The following is a 14,349-nucleotide window of genomic DNA, read 5'->3' as shown; positions in this document are numbered from 1 at the left end:
CTTTAAGCAGGACAGATTTCTATTAGATATGTATTTCTATTTTATTCTGTTAATTTTGTTATCGTAAACCAAAAAATGATTGAAAATGCATTTCCCATGTATTCGTATGACTCCCAAACATGCATCAAACATTCAGGTTTGTGTCAAATGGTGCGAAAATCTTTTCACACAAAGGCAAAAAAAAGACAATCTGCTCAAACGTTTATTTTTTTTAATGATTACTTATTTTCCAGGGGCCCTTGGAGTTGTCTAATGGGGCCCCTGACTCATCACTCATCATCCGCCAATCTCACAACACAGATGTACAGTATCTGTATAGGAATCGGCAGCATAAAACCCTGATCAGCGTGTCCCTATTAAATAGCAATTAATTGTCCTAAATCCTGCAGTACGTAGTTTGACTTGTGGCTGTTTCAGTCCACTTGAATTGGTTCCAAGACTTTCTAGATTGAACAGAGAGGATTTGGCGGGGGGGGGGGCTAATTTGACATTTAAATTTTTATTTTATTTAAATTATTTTAGCTATAATGTGTTGATGAAAAAATGGTGGTTCTTTTTTAAAAAGCATGCTTTGAGGTAGTACTTGGTGTGAAGCGTTTTAGAAGTACTAATGGGTGATGTGGGTGTGGTTTTAGATCTGGGCAGCAGGTGCAGAGGAGGAGGCTGATCCTGCGGACCTGGTTTTGGAGGGCCACAGGAGCTGGGGCCCCATTAATGAGGTCCGGGTGATCCTCCTCAATCCAGACTTTGAAGTAAGTGAAGAGGACTGAACTCTGACATGCATCCACATCCTGTCAAAGTAATGACTGATTGGATGATTATTATTATTATTATTATTATACACATTCTATTTATTCTTATTCAGCCCCGTATTTTTGGAGTTTTTTTTTTTGGGACATCCAACTACAGTACTTCTACATTTCTCAGACCAGTCCAAAGCATTCCAACATGAAAATGTTCATTCAGGAAACCGTGGCTGACATATTCTTAATTTTTTTTTTTTTTTTTTTTTTTAATTTCACAACAAAATTCCCATTAAAATGAATATTTTCCTACACTAGCATCAACACATTTAGACTAACCATTTTCCATGCAGCATTTCAGTCCAGCTTCAGCATGTAGAGTATGTACTGTACAGTCGTCCCTCGTTTATGGCAGTTAATTGGTTTCAGACCCGACCGTCCTTGATAAGTGCATTTTCGTTTCGTGGGAGTCTTTTCATAGCGCATAGAAAGCCTGTTTACGACCTTTTTAAATACAGTTTTAATATCAGAGAGCTGTATACACGAAATAACACCCTTATAGTCACCGTTACACTCCTATTACCCAATATAGCAGGCATAATAGGAGAAAATAGGACATTTAAGACAAATAAGACACAATATAGACTCACATGTTGGCATTGGGACAGGTCTGTTTTTTTGCTTCCTGTTGTGTACAGTAATTGTGGCCTCTATTGCCCCATCAATGTAGCATTACTGGCCCCTAGTGACATTGTAGAATACTACATATCATCGCAACGTCTTTGAATGTTTCCTGAATTTCTTATATTTTACATTATTTAGCCATTTTTGTTTAAATGCTTTTATATATGCAAAATATACATACAGTTTGCTTAAATGTGCATATTTTTGACTACAAATAAGTCGTATTCAACCATGAACGGGCATGATTTATTTATATTCTGGATTTTAGAAAATCTGAGAAGCTGTGAAATTCAAAGTGCAAAGTTGTGTGAGTGCAAATAGGACAAAGACTATTATTCCTAAATACAACATTTAGGATGCTGAAATGTTATCCTTGCAGGAGATGGCTGAGCGCCGGGTGTGTATGCAAAGCAGGGAGGAGGAAAGTGGCTTGGAATTTGCAGAAAGCAGTAACGTGCAGCACTTTAGGACTCAGGTAAACGGAAGCTTGGATGTTTGGGTTTTTTAATGCAAATGTGAATCTTATGCCATCGCTGATATTTTGTTTTCTGTGAAGCCAAAGAAAAAGAAGAAATGTTGTTGTGTGTCTTGAGGACACATCGGGTGTTGTGTGGTAGGTGAGCAGGTCTTCTCTGCCTCTGCTTTGCTTACAAGTTGCATGGCTTTTAAGTATTAAGGCAATCAAAGCTTTATTTGGCTTGCAGTAACATCCTGTACTGGCACAACTCCCATTGCTGAGTGGAAGCACGCCGTTTTCACTGATGTGTCCAATGTTACGGTATATCCAGTACATCAAATATTTGAGCAACAATCACAATGGCCGAAATTCTGTTGTATTCTTTTGGAGGGGAAAAAACTTTGACAAAGGACTTAAAAATTCCTACGCTAACAGCAGCACTCAAACACCACACATGCTTGTTTTCCACCAATCACAAAATGCACAGGCGTAGAGCCACACATTTTGTTCTTACTCTACAGAGAGCGGTCATGCAACTTAATTCACATTTCGTATGGGCTATAGATATCATCCATCCATTTTCTATACCGCTTCTCCTCATTAGGCTCGCGGGGTTATGCTGGAGCCTATCCCAGCTGACTTTGGGCGACAGGCGGGGTACACCTTGGACTGGTCAGGCTATAGATATATACTTTATATATCGTATACTTTGGACACCCCCGATATATACGCAGCACATTGTAAAATTCTAAAACATAACATGAAACTGCAAAAATGGCAGTAATTTCACAAGAAAATCTAATATATATATGTGTGTGTGTGTGTGTGTGTGTATATATATACAGTATATATATATATATATATATATATATATATATATATATATATATACACACACACACACAGTATATTACAAGAATAATGTAATAGGGTGAATAATGTCATTTTAGTAGCATAAAGTTGAAATATGAAGATTAAACTTTTTTTGTTTTGTTTTTTTTAAGCCGCTATATTGGAACATTTTTTTAATTTGTAAAAGTAGTTTGTGGAAATAAAGTAAATATGAGAATATAGTCATAATTACGAAAAGAAAATTGACAAGAAAAAAGTTTAAATAGTTGGGTGGGGGGGAAACAAAAAGAATAAACTTGTAATATGGGGGGCGGAAATGTCATTTTTAGTAAGAGTTAAATATTTAAAATGTAAAAAAAAAAAAGTAATAAACTATTGTATTTTTTGCAATATTAGGTTGGGGAAAAAGTTATAACATGGGAATAAAGATGAAATATTATAGGTTTATATTATGAAAAGAACATTTTATTTTCAGACATTTTAGTAGCTTTAATATTTGGTCAATTTAAAAAATGGCAAAAATGAGGGAGCTCATACTAATTTTCACCTACCACAAATTCCGGTGTATAAGCAGTTACTTTTTAGTACCTTACTAACGGCACTAAATTCATCACACAGCAACTTACTCAAAAGGTGTATATACAAACATGTCCCAATACGAGTTTTAAAAAATTACATTTTCCCATAAGGCATTGCCTGAGCAATCGGGCACTGCAATGACGTCAGCACCATTTTCTATGCTTTCTGTGCTCCTCCAATGAAATGGTTTTCTCAAAGGAATGCATTATGCGAACACTTTAAAATGTTGGGGTTTTTTCATATTACACTTGTATTGATACATGTTTCTATATTTCTGAGGTATAACGTTTCTGTGTGATGTTTTGTAAGATGACACTGAGTCAGGTTGTTGTTGTTTTGAGTTATGACCTCCTGCAATTTCAAATGGGTTGACAAGCTCGTGAGTTTTTTCATAGCTCATGATTGGCTCCTGTCAAAGAGCTGCCTGGTCCTCACGGACTCGTGCGCATAACAATATGCCACTTTATGACGTGGACACGTGTGGCTTATATAATTTTTTTTTTTTTTTTTTTTTAATCCCCGCTGTTCTGAGCAAAACATCTTGCTTTGTTATAGCTGACAAAGCACTGTAGTGTAATTTGTAATATATCATTAATGAATTTATTGTATTTTTACAATAGGCTGTGCATTGGACACGGCTGGTGTATTTGTAGACTGGACGGTGTCCATCAGTAACATACTGTTTTGCTTTTCATTGCTAGCAAGCGTAGTGCTATAGCTGCAGCATATCAAATATATATATATATATATAACTTTTTTTTTTTTTTTTTTTTTTTTACCCCTTCAGGGTCTGTCCAAGGATGCCAGTTGTGTTGTCATGTGATCCCTGAAGCTGCTCCACCAGAACAAACCTGTAGTACTACTGAAATATCTTATCTTATAACCTCAACTCCCAGCAAGCCACTTGTTTGAAGCCTTACTGTAAAAATTATTCAAGTCGAAACCTTCAATGTATGTGTGAAATGAAACTATTAGCAGAATAAAGTTTTCTAAACTAATTTTATATCCGTATGGATTTTTTGTGTGTGCGCGTGCATGCGTTATATGCTGGTGTCCTCATTCTACAGCAGAGGTGTCCAAAGTGCGGCATCGGTGGCAATTTGCGGCCCATGGATGTTTCTTTTTGTGTTTTTAACTAGCTGGTGGCACATTCTAAAGTTCATAAGAAAACTTAAAATCAGTAATTTTACAAAGTAGGAAGTGAAAATATTTTGAAAAAAGGTTATATAACAAGAAAAAAATAATTTTATGAGAATAAAGTAATTATGATGCGGGGGACATTATTTTAGTAGCACAGTTGAAATATTAATAGTTTTAATATGAGAAGCAAAATTAATAAAGTTGTAATTTTTGGAAAATTAGGTTGTGGGTATAAAGAACAGTCAAAATACCTTGGGAATAAAGTCATAATTACGAGAACAAAAAACAAGAACAAAGTTGAAATACAGTAGCTGGAAAATGTAATAAAATAAAAAAAGCAGAAATGGAAAGAACAGCTGGGATTTTATGAGAACAAAGTTAAAATATGAGTAAAAAGTTATTCCAATGACAGAAATCACAATTTCACAGGAAACTCTTAACACGGGGAAAAATGTTTAACAGAGTTGAAATAAAGAAAAAAGACGTGATTTGAAGTTGCAATTTTTGGAAAATGAGGTTGCAAAAAAAGTTGTTGCGAGAATTAAGTCAAAGTAAAGTCATAATTCCAAGAAAATTCACAAAAAAGTTGAAATAATTGTAAAATTTAAAAAGAATAGAAGCTGTAATTTTACGAGAAAGTAAAAATATTAAGAGAAAAACGTACCAAGAAAAAAAGCCACAATTTCAATAAATTTGTAACAAGGAAAAATGTCATTTAAGTAGCATGGAGTTGAAATATATTTTTCTGTTTTTTTTTTTTTAAGTCGTAATATGAGAAACAAAGTTGGAATATTTTGGAACATTAGCTTGTGGAAATGTCATATTACAAGAATAGTAACGAACTCATAATTATGGGGAGCAAATTTACTAGAAAGATTTGGGAAGAGCAAAGTTGAGACTAAAAATATGCTTTTTCACCTCTCACAAAACTGAGGTGTGTATTTGACTTCTTAGCATATCTCCATACATGTGTTGCTATACAAAATATCAGTGGCCCTTACGTTTTTCAGTATGTGGCCCTCGCTGGAAAATGTTTGGACACTTCTGTTCTACAGTAACTGCAGTATTTTCTGTGTGGGAATATTTTTTTTTTATATTTGGGGGGCGGGGGGTGAGTACAGTACGTAAGCCAAATGTTAGTGTTGGTGACATTATTGTAAGAAAAGGACATGCACACGAGCTTCATGGCTGTGTACAGCAAGGAAAGCAGTCTGAGTGTTTTATCTTGAGAGACACTGATTTGATGCTAGCAGACTTTCCAAGTCTTTTTAAAACACAGATAAGACAACTGGCAAGTGCTTGGAGCTCAGCAGTCCAAACAAAAGCTCAGTAGACTTAGGAGGCTTATTCCTAACACTAAAAACACTCAACACAGTACTGCATGGGCATTTACAGCATTAAGTCAAGTATTTCAGTATTATGCAAATGTAAAGGCATAAGAATGTGTTGAAAAAATGATGTTCATTTCAATGGGAATACATGGGCTGGAAAAATGTAGAATTCGGGAACAACCGGAAAATTTTACAACGTCAGAAATGGATAGCCTGATTGTTTTGAATGAAAAGCAGGGATGGCCAAACTTTTTCCAGCGAGGGCCACATACTGAAAAATGAAAGGATGCAAAGGCCACTTTGATATTTGCTAAAGCAACTATGCTAACAAGTTGAACACGCTGCTCAAAAAAATAAAGGGAGCACTTAAACATCACGATGTAACTCCAAGTCAGTCATACTGTCCACTTAGGACAACACAGACTGACAATCACTTTCACATGCTGTTGTGCAAATGGAATACCGGTAGACAACAGGTGGACAGCAAGACACCCCAATAAAGAAAGAAATTAAATTAAATTAATGTTTGTGTGATTTTGTAGTCAGCACATTAAACTACGTAAAGACCAAACGTGTTACTTTAGTGTTCCCTTTATTTTTTTTCACCAGTATGTAGTAGTAGTAGTAGTAGTAGTAGTAGTAGTAGTAGTAGTAGTAGTAGTAGTAGTAGTAGTTGAAGAAAACACTGCATCTTAACTTTGTGATATACTGGAGGTGAAAAAGCGTATTATTAGTATCACTTTGCTCCCTGCTCGTTTTCCCCCCATTTTTGCTGTTCATTTTTTCAAAATATTTCAACTTTCTTCTTAAACTTATTTTTCTTTATGCCCATCATATTTGGACTTTATTCCCATAATATAACTTTTTCCCAACCTAATTTTCCAAAAATTACAACTTTATTTTGTTCCTCATAATATTCTGACTTTTAAAATGCATTTATTATATATATTCTGATGTTTTATCTTTAATATTTCAACTCTATGCTGGTAACATGACTATTTTCTCATAATATAACACGTTTATTCTTGTAAAATTGTGACTTTTTTTCTTGTTAAAATACTTAATTTTTTTTTTACTTTATTCTCATAATTTTTTAAGTTATTTTTATTTGCCTGCTATTTCAGATTTCTTCTTGTATATTTTCTTCTTGTAATTATGACTTTATTTCCATAATATTTTGATGTTATTCCTATAACATCACTTTTTCCCCAACCTCATTTTTCAAAAATTACAACTTTTTTGTTTTTTTTCCCATAATGGTATGACTTTTAAAATGTATATTTAATATTTCAATTCTGTGCTACTAAAATGGCATTTTTCGGCATTCTTGTAAAATTGCGAGTTTTTTCTTGTTAGAATAAGACATTTTTTCCTCTTAATGTGTTTTATGGTATTTTTGTAATTTAGTATATATTTTTATTTATTTGTCTACCACTTCAGCTTTGTTCTTGGACATTTTCTTGTCATATTTGACTTTATTCGCATAATATTTGCACTTTATTCATCTAGTATTTGAACTTTTTCTGCAACCTAATTTTCCAAAAATTAAAACTATTGGTTTATTGTTTGTTTCTCATAGCTACTAAAACGAGTGCTATTATTATTCTTCTTGTAAAATTACATTTTCTCTTAACATTTTAGCTTCATTTGTAAAATCACTGCTGATTTGACATTTTTTATCTTTCTAATGTGCCGCGGGCCGCACTTTGAACACACCTGATGTAAAGGTTTTCACACGGGAATGGATCGAATCAGTTGAGAAATGTGGAACTAGTTTGAATTCTTAAAGTCAAAGGGAATTTGTGTTATGACAAATGTGGAATGATGTGGAAAAATGGGATTTTTGAGGGGAAAAAAGCCCGAATATCCTGAAAGGGCGGAATGTTTTCATGTAGGAATGGTTTGAATTGCTTTCGAAATGTGACAGAAGTCAGTCTGTCCATTAATGGAGGAGCAGATTAGCTAATCAGCAAAGAATGTTCTATCAGCGGACGCTATCATGGGTCCTCCACTGGAGGACCGGTGGTGTCTCTTGGTTTTAAAATGGACCTGAAAGACAAGAGCGAAGCGAGCGTGCCAAGTGACTCATGTCGAGTGTTCATCCTTATCGCAGTAAGATGGGATGGCGCTCGTGCGACGGCTTCACCTCTCAGAAGGAAGGCTGAGATAAAGAACATTCAGGGAGGAGAAGCAGTGGCCTGCCAGCCCAGTCAGGAAGGTCCTCCCAGCGTAGATTTCTGTAAAAGATGACAGTTGGTAGAATTCAAACTGAAGACAACCTCAAAGCAGGAGCGTTTTGGTTGGCGTTTCTTTAAAATTCCAGCAGTTCTGAGCAGTTGGAGGTCAGGAGAGGTGGATCTAACGGGATCAGACTGTTCTTCTCCAAGCAGCCGGTCCCTCCTCGAGGTAGCAGGCTGCCACAGGCCACCATGACGGAATGGACCTTGCTCAAACGTCTCTTGGACGCCGTGCACCAGCACTCCACCATGATCGGCAGGCTGTGGCTCACCGTCATGGTCATCTTCCGGCTGCTTGTTGTCGCCGTGGCGACGGAGGACGTGTACACCGACGAGCAAGAGATGTTTGTGTGCAACACGCTGCAGCCGGGATGCTCCACCGTCTGCTATGACGCCTTCGCGCCCATCTCGCAACCTCGCTTCTGGGTCTTCCACATCATCAGCGTGTCCACGCCATCGCTGTGCTTCATCATCTACACCTGGCACAACCTGTCCAAGCTTCCCCAAAAGACCAGCCAGTCACAGGGGCAGGAGCAAGAAGACTTCTCGGGGCAGTTGGGTCGGCATGGTGGACGGGAGGCGTATGGTCGGAGCTGTGACTCGGACAGCTGCTCCATCAGCTCGCATAAGCATCTCGGGAGCAGCCTGGCAGACGTCCTTAAAGGCGCTACAGCCGAGGGCTTCCCAAAGGGAGACCCCAAAGACTTTTGCACCCATAAAGACGGGAGTGCCGAAGGACACGCCGTCTCTGGAGGGGTCCTGTCCAAATGTTACATCTTACATGTGTGTTTGCGTGCGCTTCTAGAAGTGGGATTTGTGGTGGCCCAGTGGAAGCTCTTTGGTTTTCAGGTGCCGGTTCATTTCCTGTGTTCCGCCGCCCCGTGCAGCCAGCCGGTTGACTGCTACGTCTCCAGGCCCACCGAGAAGACCATCTTCCTGCTCTTTATGTTCTGCGTGGGCGTTTTCTGTATTGTGCTCAACTTGCTGGAACTCAACCACCTGGGCTGGAAGAAGATCCGTCAGGCAGTGAAGATGAGAGAGGGCGCCTCATGGGGGCGCCGCCCGGGAAAGAGATGCGGGTACGAAACCTTTCCAGCCGACACGCCCTCCATCACATCTTCTCTGGGCTTCAGGGATGTGACAAGTACTACTTCACTGCCCACTTTGGACCTGGTGATGGGCCACCAAGCAGACTGGACATGTGGTGTGGACTTCGGCAGGATGAGGGACGGTGAGGCGGTCACAGAGTTCAGGCTGGAGCAGCCAAAGAAGCATAAAGATCAAAATAAGAAGGAGAAAAAAGCCTCAAAGCTGAGGAGTGCTGATGAGGTTTGGATATAACCTCCTGTTTGGCTCGACCCACTGGTGGTTGAACTCTGAAACGCTGCCTCAAACTCATAAAGGCTGCAAGTTCTTTTTGCAGCCTTTCCTTTTAAGGTCTATCGCCACTGACATTTGGAAAGTGTGGATAAGCAAAAGCAAAAATCTCTGCTTTTGTTCAGTTTACGGACTTTGGTTCAAATTTTGGACCAAATTTTCCTCGCAATTTTATGCTGAATTCCAACGTGTTTGAGGATGTACCATCTGTGTCAGTGAGTGCGCTATCTTAAGAGATGCAAGCATATTTTAAAATACAAGTAAGACAGCTAGCAAGTGCTTGGAGCTGAGTCGTCACAATAGCAAAAATTGCAAATAAGACGCTCAAAAAATGTCACTCTTTCAATGATATTCAATCAGCGTATGTTCTTTGTTCATTTCAGAGTACAGTACAGTACAGTCATCCCTCTTTTATTGCAGTTAATTGGTTGCAAACCCAAGTGCGATACGTGAATTTTCACTAAGTTAGAATTCAATATTAATAATCTGAATATTTTTGTAATTAGAGCATAGAAAACCTGTTTGTGACTTTCTGAAGACGGTCTTTAACATTAGAGCCCTGTAGACATGAAATAACACCCCATAGTCATTAACACTCCTATTACTCTTTGTTTACACCAGTGTGCAGGCTACGTGATCACTGCAGCGACACAAGCCAGCCGCTACTAGCAGCAAGCTACCGAGCTAACTAGCTAGTTTCTTCACTTATTCTAAACGAGTGTTTCAAATGAAATGGGGAAGAAGGATAAGGTAAGAAGCCAAAATCTTACCACTTCCACATGGAATGGGAGGAGAATTTTGTTTCACTCTATCATGTCGGACATGATAGTGATGATGCAGTGTGAACGTAATGTAATATAAACGTCATGTCTCATCAGTGTAACATTACTGACACCTAGTGACCAGTACATTACATACTGTATAACTTGTATTTCAATATTTTTTTGACTAATAATAGGTTTGAAGCGGATGACTAATCCCTCGCCAATACGCTCCCTGAATTTTGCAGCTTTACTCTCACGTTTTTTCAAAAATATATGAATAAATAAATCATACTGTTTTGTGGTTGAATAAGATCTATTATTGTTTTTTTTAATGCATATTTAAGCAAATGTTACAGTACTTTTTTCTAAATTAAGCATTTTCAAGCATAAAAATGGCTAAATGAAGTAAAATGCCTGCAAATATAAGGCATTCAGAAGACATAGAGACATTGGGCCTCATTCACGAACATCTTAAAAGTCTTCTGTCTTCTGTACTTAAGAAGGCGTGGGTTGGAAACTGCGCCACATTCACGACACGTTCTTAAGTAGGGATAATCGTTCGCACCGGTGTTCTTAGGTTGATGAATGCCAACTGCGATGCACGTGCATGTGAGCCGTAATTTGCATAGGTCACTGCCTATTATTTCCCATACAAGGTAAAAAATGTGCCGTGCGCAACAGGCAGCTGGAGGCGGAGATGGCAACGCGCAAGGGCAAGACTGAGAAGCAGCTGGACAACAAACGAAAGAAAAACTTCAATTCTACAGAAATAGAGGTGCTTTTACAAGGAGTGACCGAACACAAGACCACCTTATTTTCACGTGTATCCACCGGTCATCAGGCCATCCAAAAAGAGTCGGCATGGAGCACCATTGCAGGAAACATAAATGCCGTTTCCACGGAGAAACGCACCACCGCAGAGGTTAAAAAGAAGTGTTTTGACTTAAAATAGACTCAAAAAAAAGATTAGACTGCACCGGAGGGATCTGGAGGAAACGGGCGGTGGGCCATCAATCAGAAACTAAACCATTTCGGAAACTCTAGAAAATATTTACACAATCATGATGGAAAAATAAAGTCAAAATACATAGTTTGTGTGTGACAATGTATTTTTTCTGTGGTTCCATTTGATTAGACGCTGCCTAATTAACACAGCTCTAATACATAGAGCCACCACGTTTTTATTGCGATGTTATTCTGATGATCCTGCACACCTGCAAGAACAGAGAGGGAAGCCTGAAGCCTGAAGCGGGACATCAAATATTCGTGGCTTTCAGCAAATAAATCTACATGATCCCTTTACATTCTCTCTCTTCGGAGCGCACGTCCAGCCAGCCTTTTTTTTTTGATGAATTGGGATTTGAATATATATTTCTCCATGGAGTATATTTTAGTTGTTTTGATGATAAATAATTGTTGGGATATTTTATTTGCACTACATTTTTTGGGATCAGGTTGCAAAATCCATCATGAGGGCGATTGCGCATTGAAAGTGCAAGCTTTGCTTGTGCGTAAGAGTCCTCCTGAGCGTTCGTAGAATTTGTTTTAGATCTAAGAACTGTGAGTTGAGAACACGTTTCGTGAATGCCAAAAATCTTCGTAAGAAGGCTTTAAGAACACATTTGTGCGTAAGAACGTTTTGTGAATGAGGCCCAATGTCTTCGAAAAATTATCAGCAGGTTTGGGAGTTGGGTTTGTGTCCATCTTCAGGCCGAAAAACTACAGCTAGCTCATCTTAATGGTCCCAGCCCACACCAGTACCCCACCTCCCTAACCACCGACTGATGTTTCAAAAAGGAGCACTGTTCCCGATACTGGTCCATCAAAAGCCTTCTGAGATTTACGGTCCGGTCTTGACATTTCAACTGGGTCTTGTGGTGGTGGGCTTGCAGCCTTGCCTCACTGAACACCTCCTACTCCAGGAAGGTTCTGGCACTGGAGGGTAATGGGTTCCTAGCTGTGCTTCTGAGTCGCTTCTGAGTCATCTTTGGCAGCTAATTTGCTCGTTTCTGCGACCTTGATGATTATTTGCAACAGCACGTCTGACGGTTCTGTGATCATGCACCAATATCTTCACGATTTCAAGAATGCTGCATTTCTCTGTAAGACCTGTTGGCACTTTTCAGAGGCAGTCAAATGTCTTTTTTGGCCCATTTTGCTTGAGGAAATGAAGATGCACACCTTGATCTTAAGTCACACCTCTCTTCAATACACAAATACACATCAGCTGATGCTCACATCCGATAAGCAATCAGGTTTACGTAGCTTGTAGTTGGAAAAGATGCATAAAAATGATGACATCGTCAAAGTACTCACTCATGAATAATTGTGCATACAGTGTATAGAAAAAAGTGGATGCTTGGGAGTCCCTGGGCTCTTACACTTTTCATATATTTCAACAACAAACTCAATGGCAAACATTCACATGTGCACAATTTTCTAAAGTTGCCTCAAACAATTGTGGACATTTGATTAACTAGAAATAATTCACACGAGAAAGAGTGGCGTCACGTGGCCGCTGTGCTGGTCCCAGTCTTTCAATTTACAATACGAGGAAATCGTGTGCAATGTTTGCTTCATTCATCATGGCGAGATGGAAAAGTCCTGAACAAATCTTTAAAGCAAACTTAAATGTCCCTTCATCAGGAGCTAACCTGGACAAACAGCTAGTTTTGCACAAACATTTTCTAGACTAAATGCCAACAGCTGAAATAGTCTTTTTACTGTATATAGGCTGTCAGCCTAAAGTCTGGACATGTTATATACATACAAGTCCCATAAATAAATTAAATAAGTAAAAAACAATTACAAAAAAATTATAAAAATCAATAAATAAAAACATATAATACATACAATATACATAGTTGAACACATTGAATGGGAGTCACGGTGTAGAACTTACAGACATTTTACTTTTGCCTCTCACAGCAACTATGGTGCATTTAAGGGCCGCCGAACAAAGCGTGAAATCTTAGCGCTTTAGGAAAAAAGCATTAGTGAAGCAGAAAGACATAAACATGTAAAAATCGTGGGTTTGCTGCACATGTACTTTACCTGTATTGTCACACATTTAGAAATGATTATCAATTTATGGTGAATGAGACGTGTTTTCTCTGGAAAAAAAAAAAGAGACTATTTTTTGAGAAATAAATAAATATTTTTTGACCAAATCTACGAATATGCGAGGTTGTGAATAGTGAATAACAAATGTGCAGGGATCCACGATAGAGTGGAACCTTGCTTAGTGTCATTAATCCGTTCCAGAAGGTCCAACTCTAACCAAATAAATTTAATAAATAATGTAAATCCAATTCATCCATTCCAGAAAGCCAAAAATGTTCACACAAAAAACTTTTATAGTTTTACAATTACAGTTTTACAAACATAAAAAAATTCAAAATGCATATAAAGGGATGAATGAACATCTAAGATTACTTTTACCTTCACTGAAGATGTGATTGTTGCCAAAGACACGATGTGGAAGCGAGTCGGAGCTGACTTTCGCTTGTTTCCATGTATTAGCAAGCTGCTAACGAGGACGTTTTGTGATAAAAATGCATTAAGAACACAGGTGCACTCATGCAATGTATTTTTAACATGACAAGACGCCCGCCATATTAGATAGATACTTTATTCATCTCCGAGAGATTTTTATTTTATTATTTTATTTTATTAATATAATATTATTATTATTATTATTGTACGCTAACCGGAAAATGGATGCATGGATGCATATATATATATATATATATATATGTATATATATATATATATATATATATATATATATATATATATACGGACCCTTTCAAAAAAATTTGAATGTCATGGAAAAGTTGTTTAATTTCCATAATTCCATTCAAAAAGTTAAACTTTCATAGATGATAGATTCAGGGCCCACAATTTAAACAATTTCAAGTGTTTATTTGTTTATTTTTACATAATTTGGGCTTCCAGCTCATAAAACCCATGAGGGGCACCAGACCCAACAACAAAGAAGAGCTGACAGCAAGCATCAAGGAAATCTGAGCTTCCATAACTCCCAGGCAATGCCACAGGCTGATTGCTTCAATGCCACATCGCATCGAGGCAGTGATTAAGGCAAAGGGATTCCCAACTAAGTATTGAAGATTGACATATCGTTTTGAAAGTACCATATTTTGATTGATTTGATGTGATCCTAAT

General features: G+C 37.9%; 2 protein-coding genes across 5 annotated transcripts in view; both read left to right on the top strand.

Annotated features, from left to right (window-relative positions):
* Positions 1–14,349, top strand: part of LOC129178213 (lamin-L(III)-like) — a 31,230-nt gene that overhangs the window by 11,983 nt on the left and 4,898 nt on the right. The window contains exons 9-12 of one of the 4 annotated variants that reach the window (XM_054770223.1): positions 636–752; positions 1,807–1,902; positions 1,984–2,040; positions 4,103–5,551. In XM_054770223.1, the coding sequence (XP_054626198.1) occupies positions 636–752; positions 1,807–1,902; positions 1,984–2,019 (249 nt within the window). In that variant the 3' untranslated portion in view covers positions 2,020–2,040; positions 4,103–5,551. Of the gene's footprint in view, positions 1–635; positions 753–1,806; positions 1,903–1,983; positions 2,045–4,102; positions 5,552–14,349 lie in introns of those variants that run through there. The other 3 variants (XM_054770224.1, XM_054770226.1, XM_054770222.1) reach the window with 3 other exon arrangements.
* Positions 7,952–10,555, top strand: gjd6 (gap junction protein delta 6). The gene has a single exon (XM_054770227.1). The coding sequence runs from the start codon at positions 8,216–8,218 to the stop codon at positions 9,362–9,364; it is 1,149 nt and encodes a 382-aa protein (XP_054626202.1). The 5' UTR covers positions 7,952–8,215; the 3' UTR covers positions 9,365–10,555.

This window comes from Dunckerocampus dactyliophorus, chromosome 3 (assembly GCF_027744805.1).
Source record: "Dunckerocampus dactyliophorus isolate RoL2022-P2 chromosome 3, RoL_Ddac_1.1, whole genome shotgun sequence".
Taxonomy (NCBI): Eukaryota; Metazoa; Chordata; class Actinopteri; order Syngnathiformes; family Syngnathidae; genus Dunckerocampus; species Dunckerocampus dactyliophorus.
This window is presented reverse-complemented; position numbering and strand designations above follow the sequence as displayed.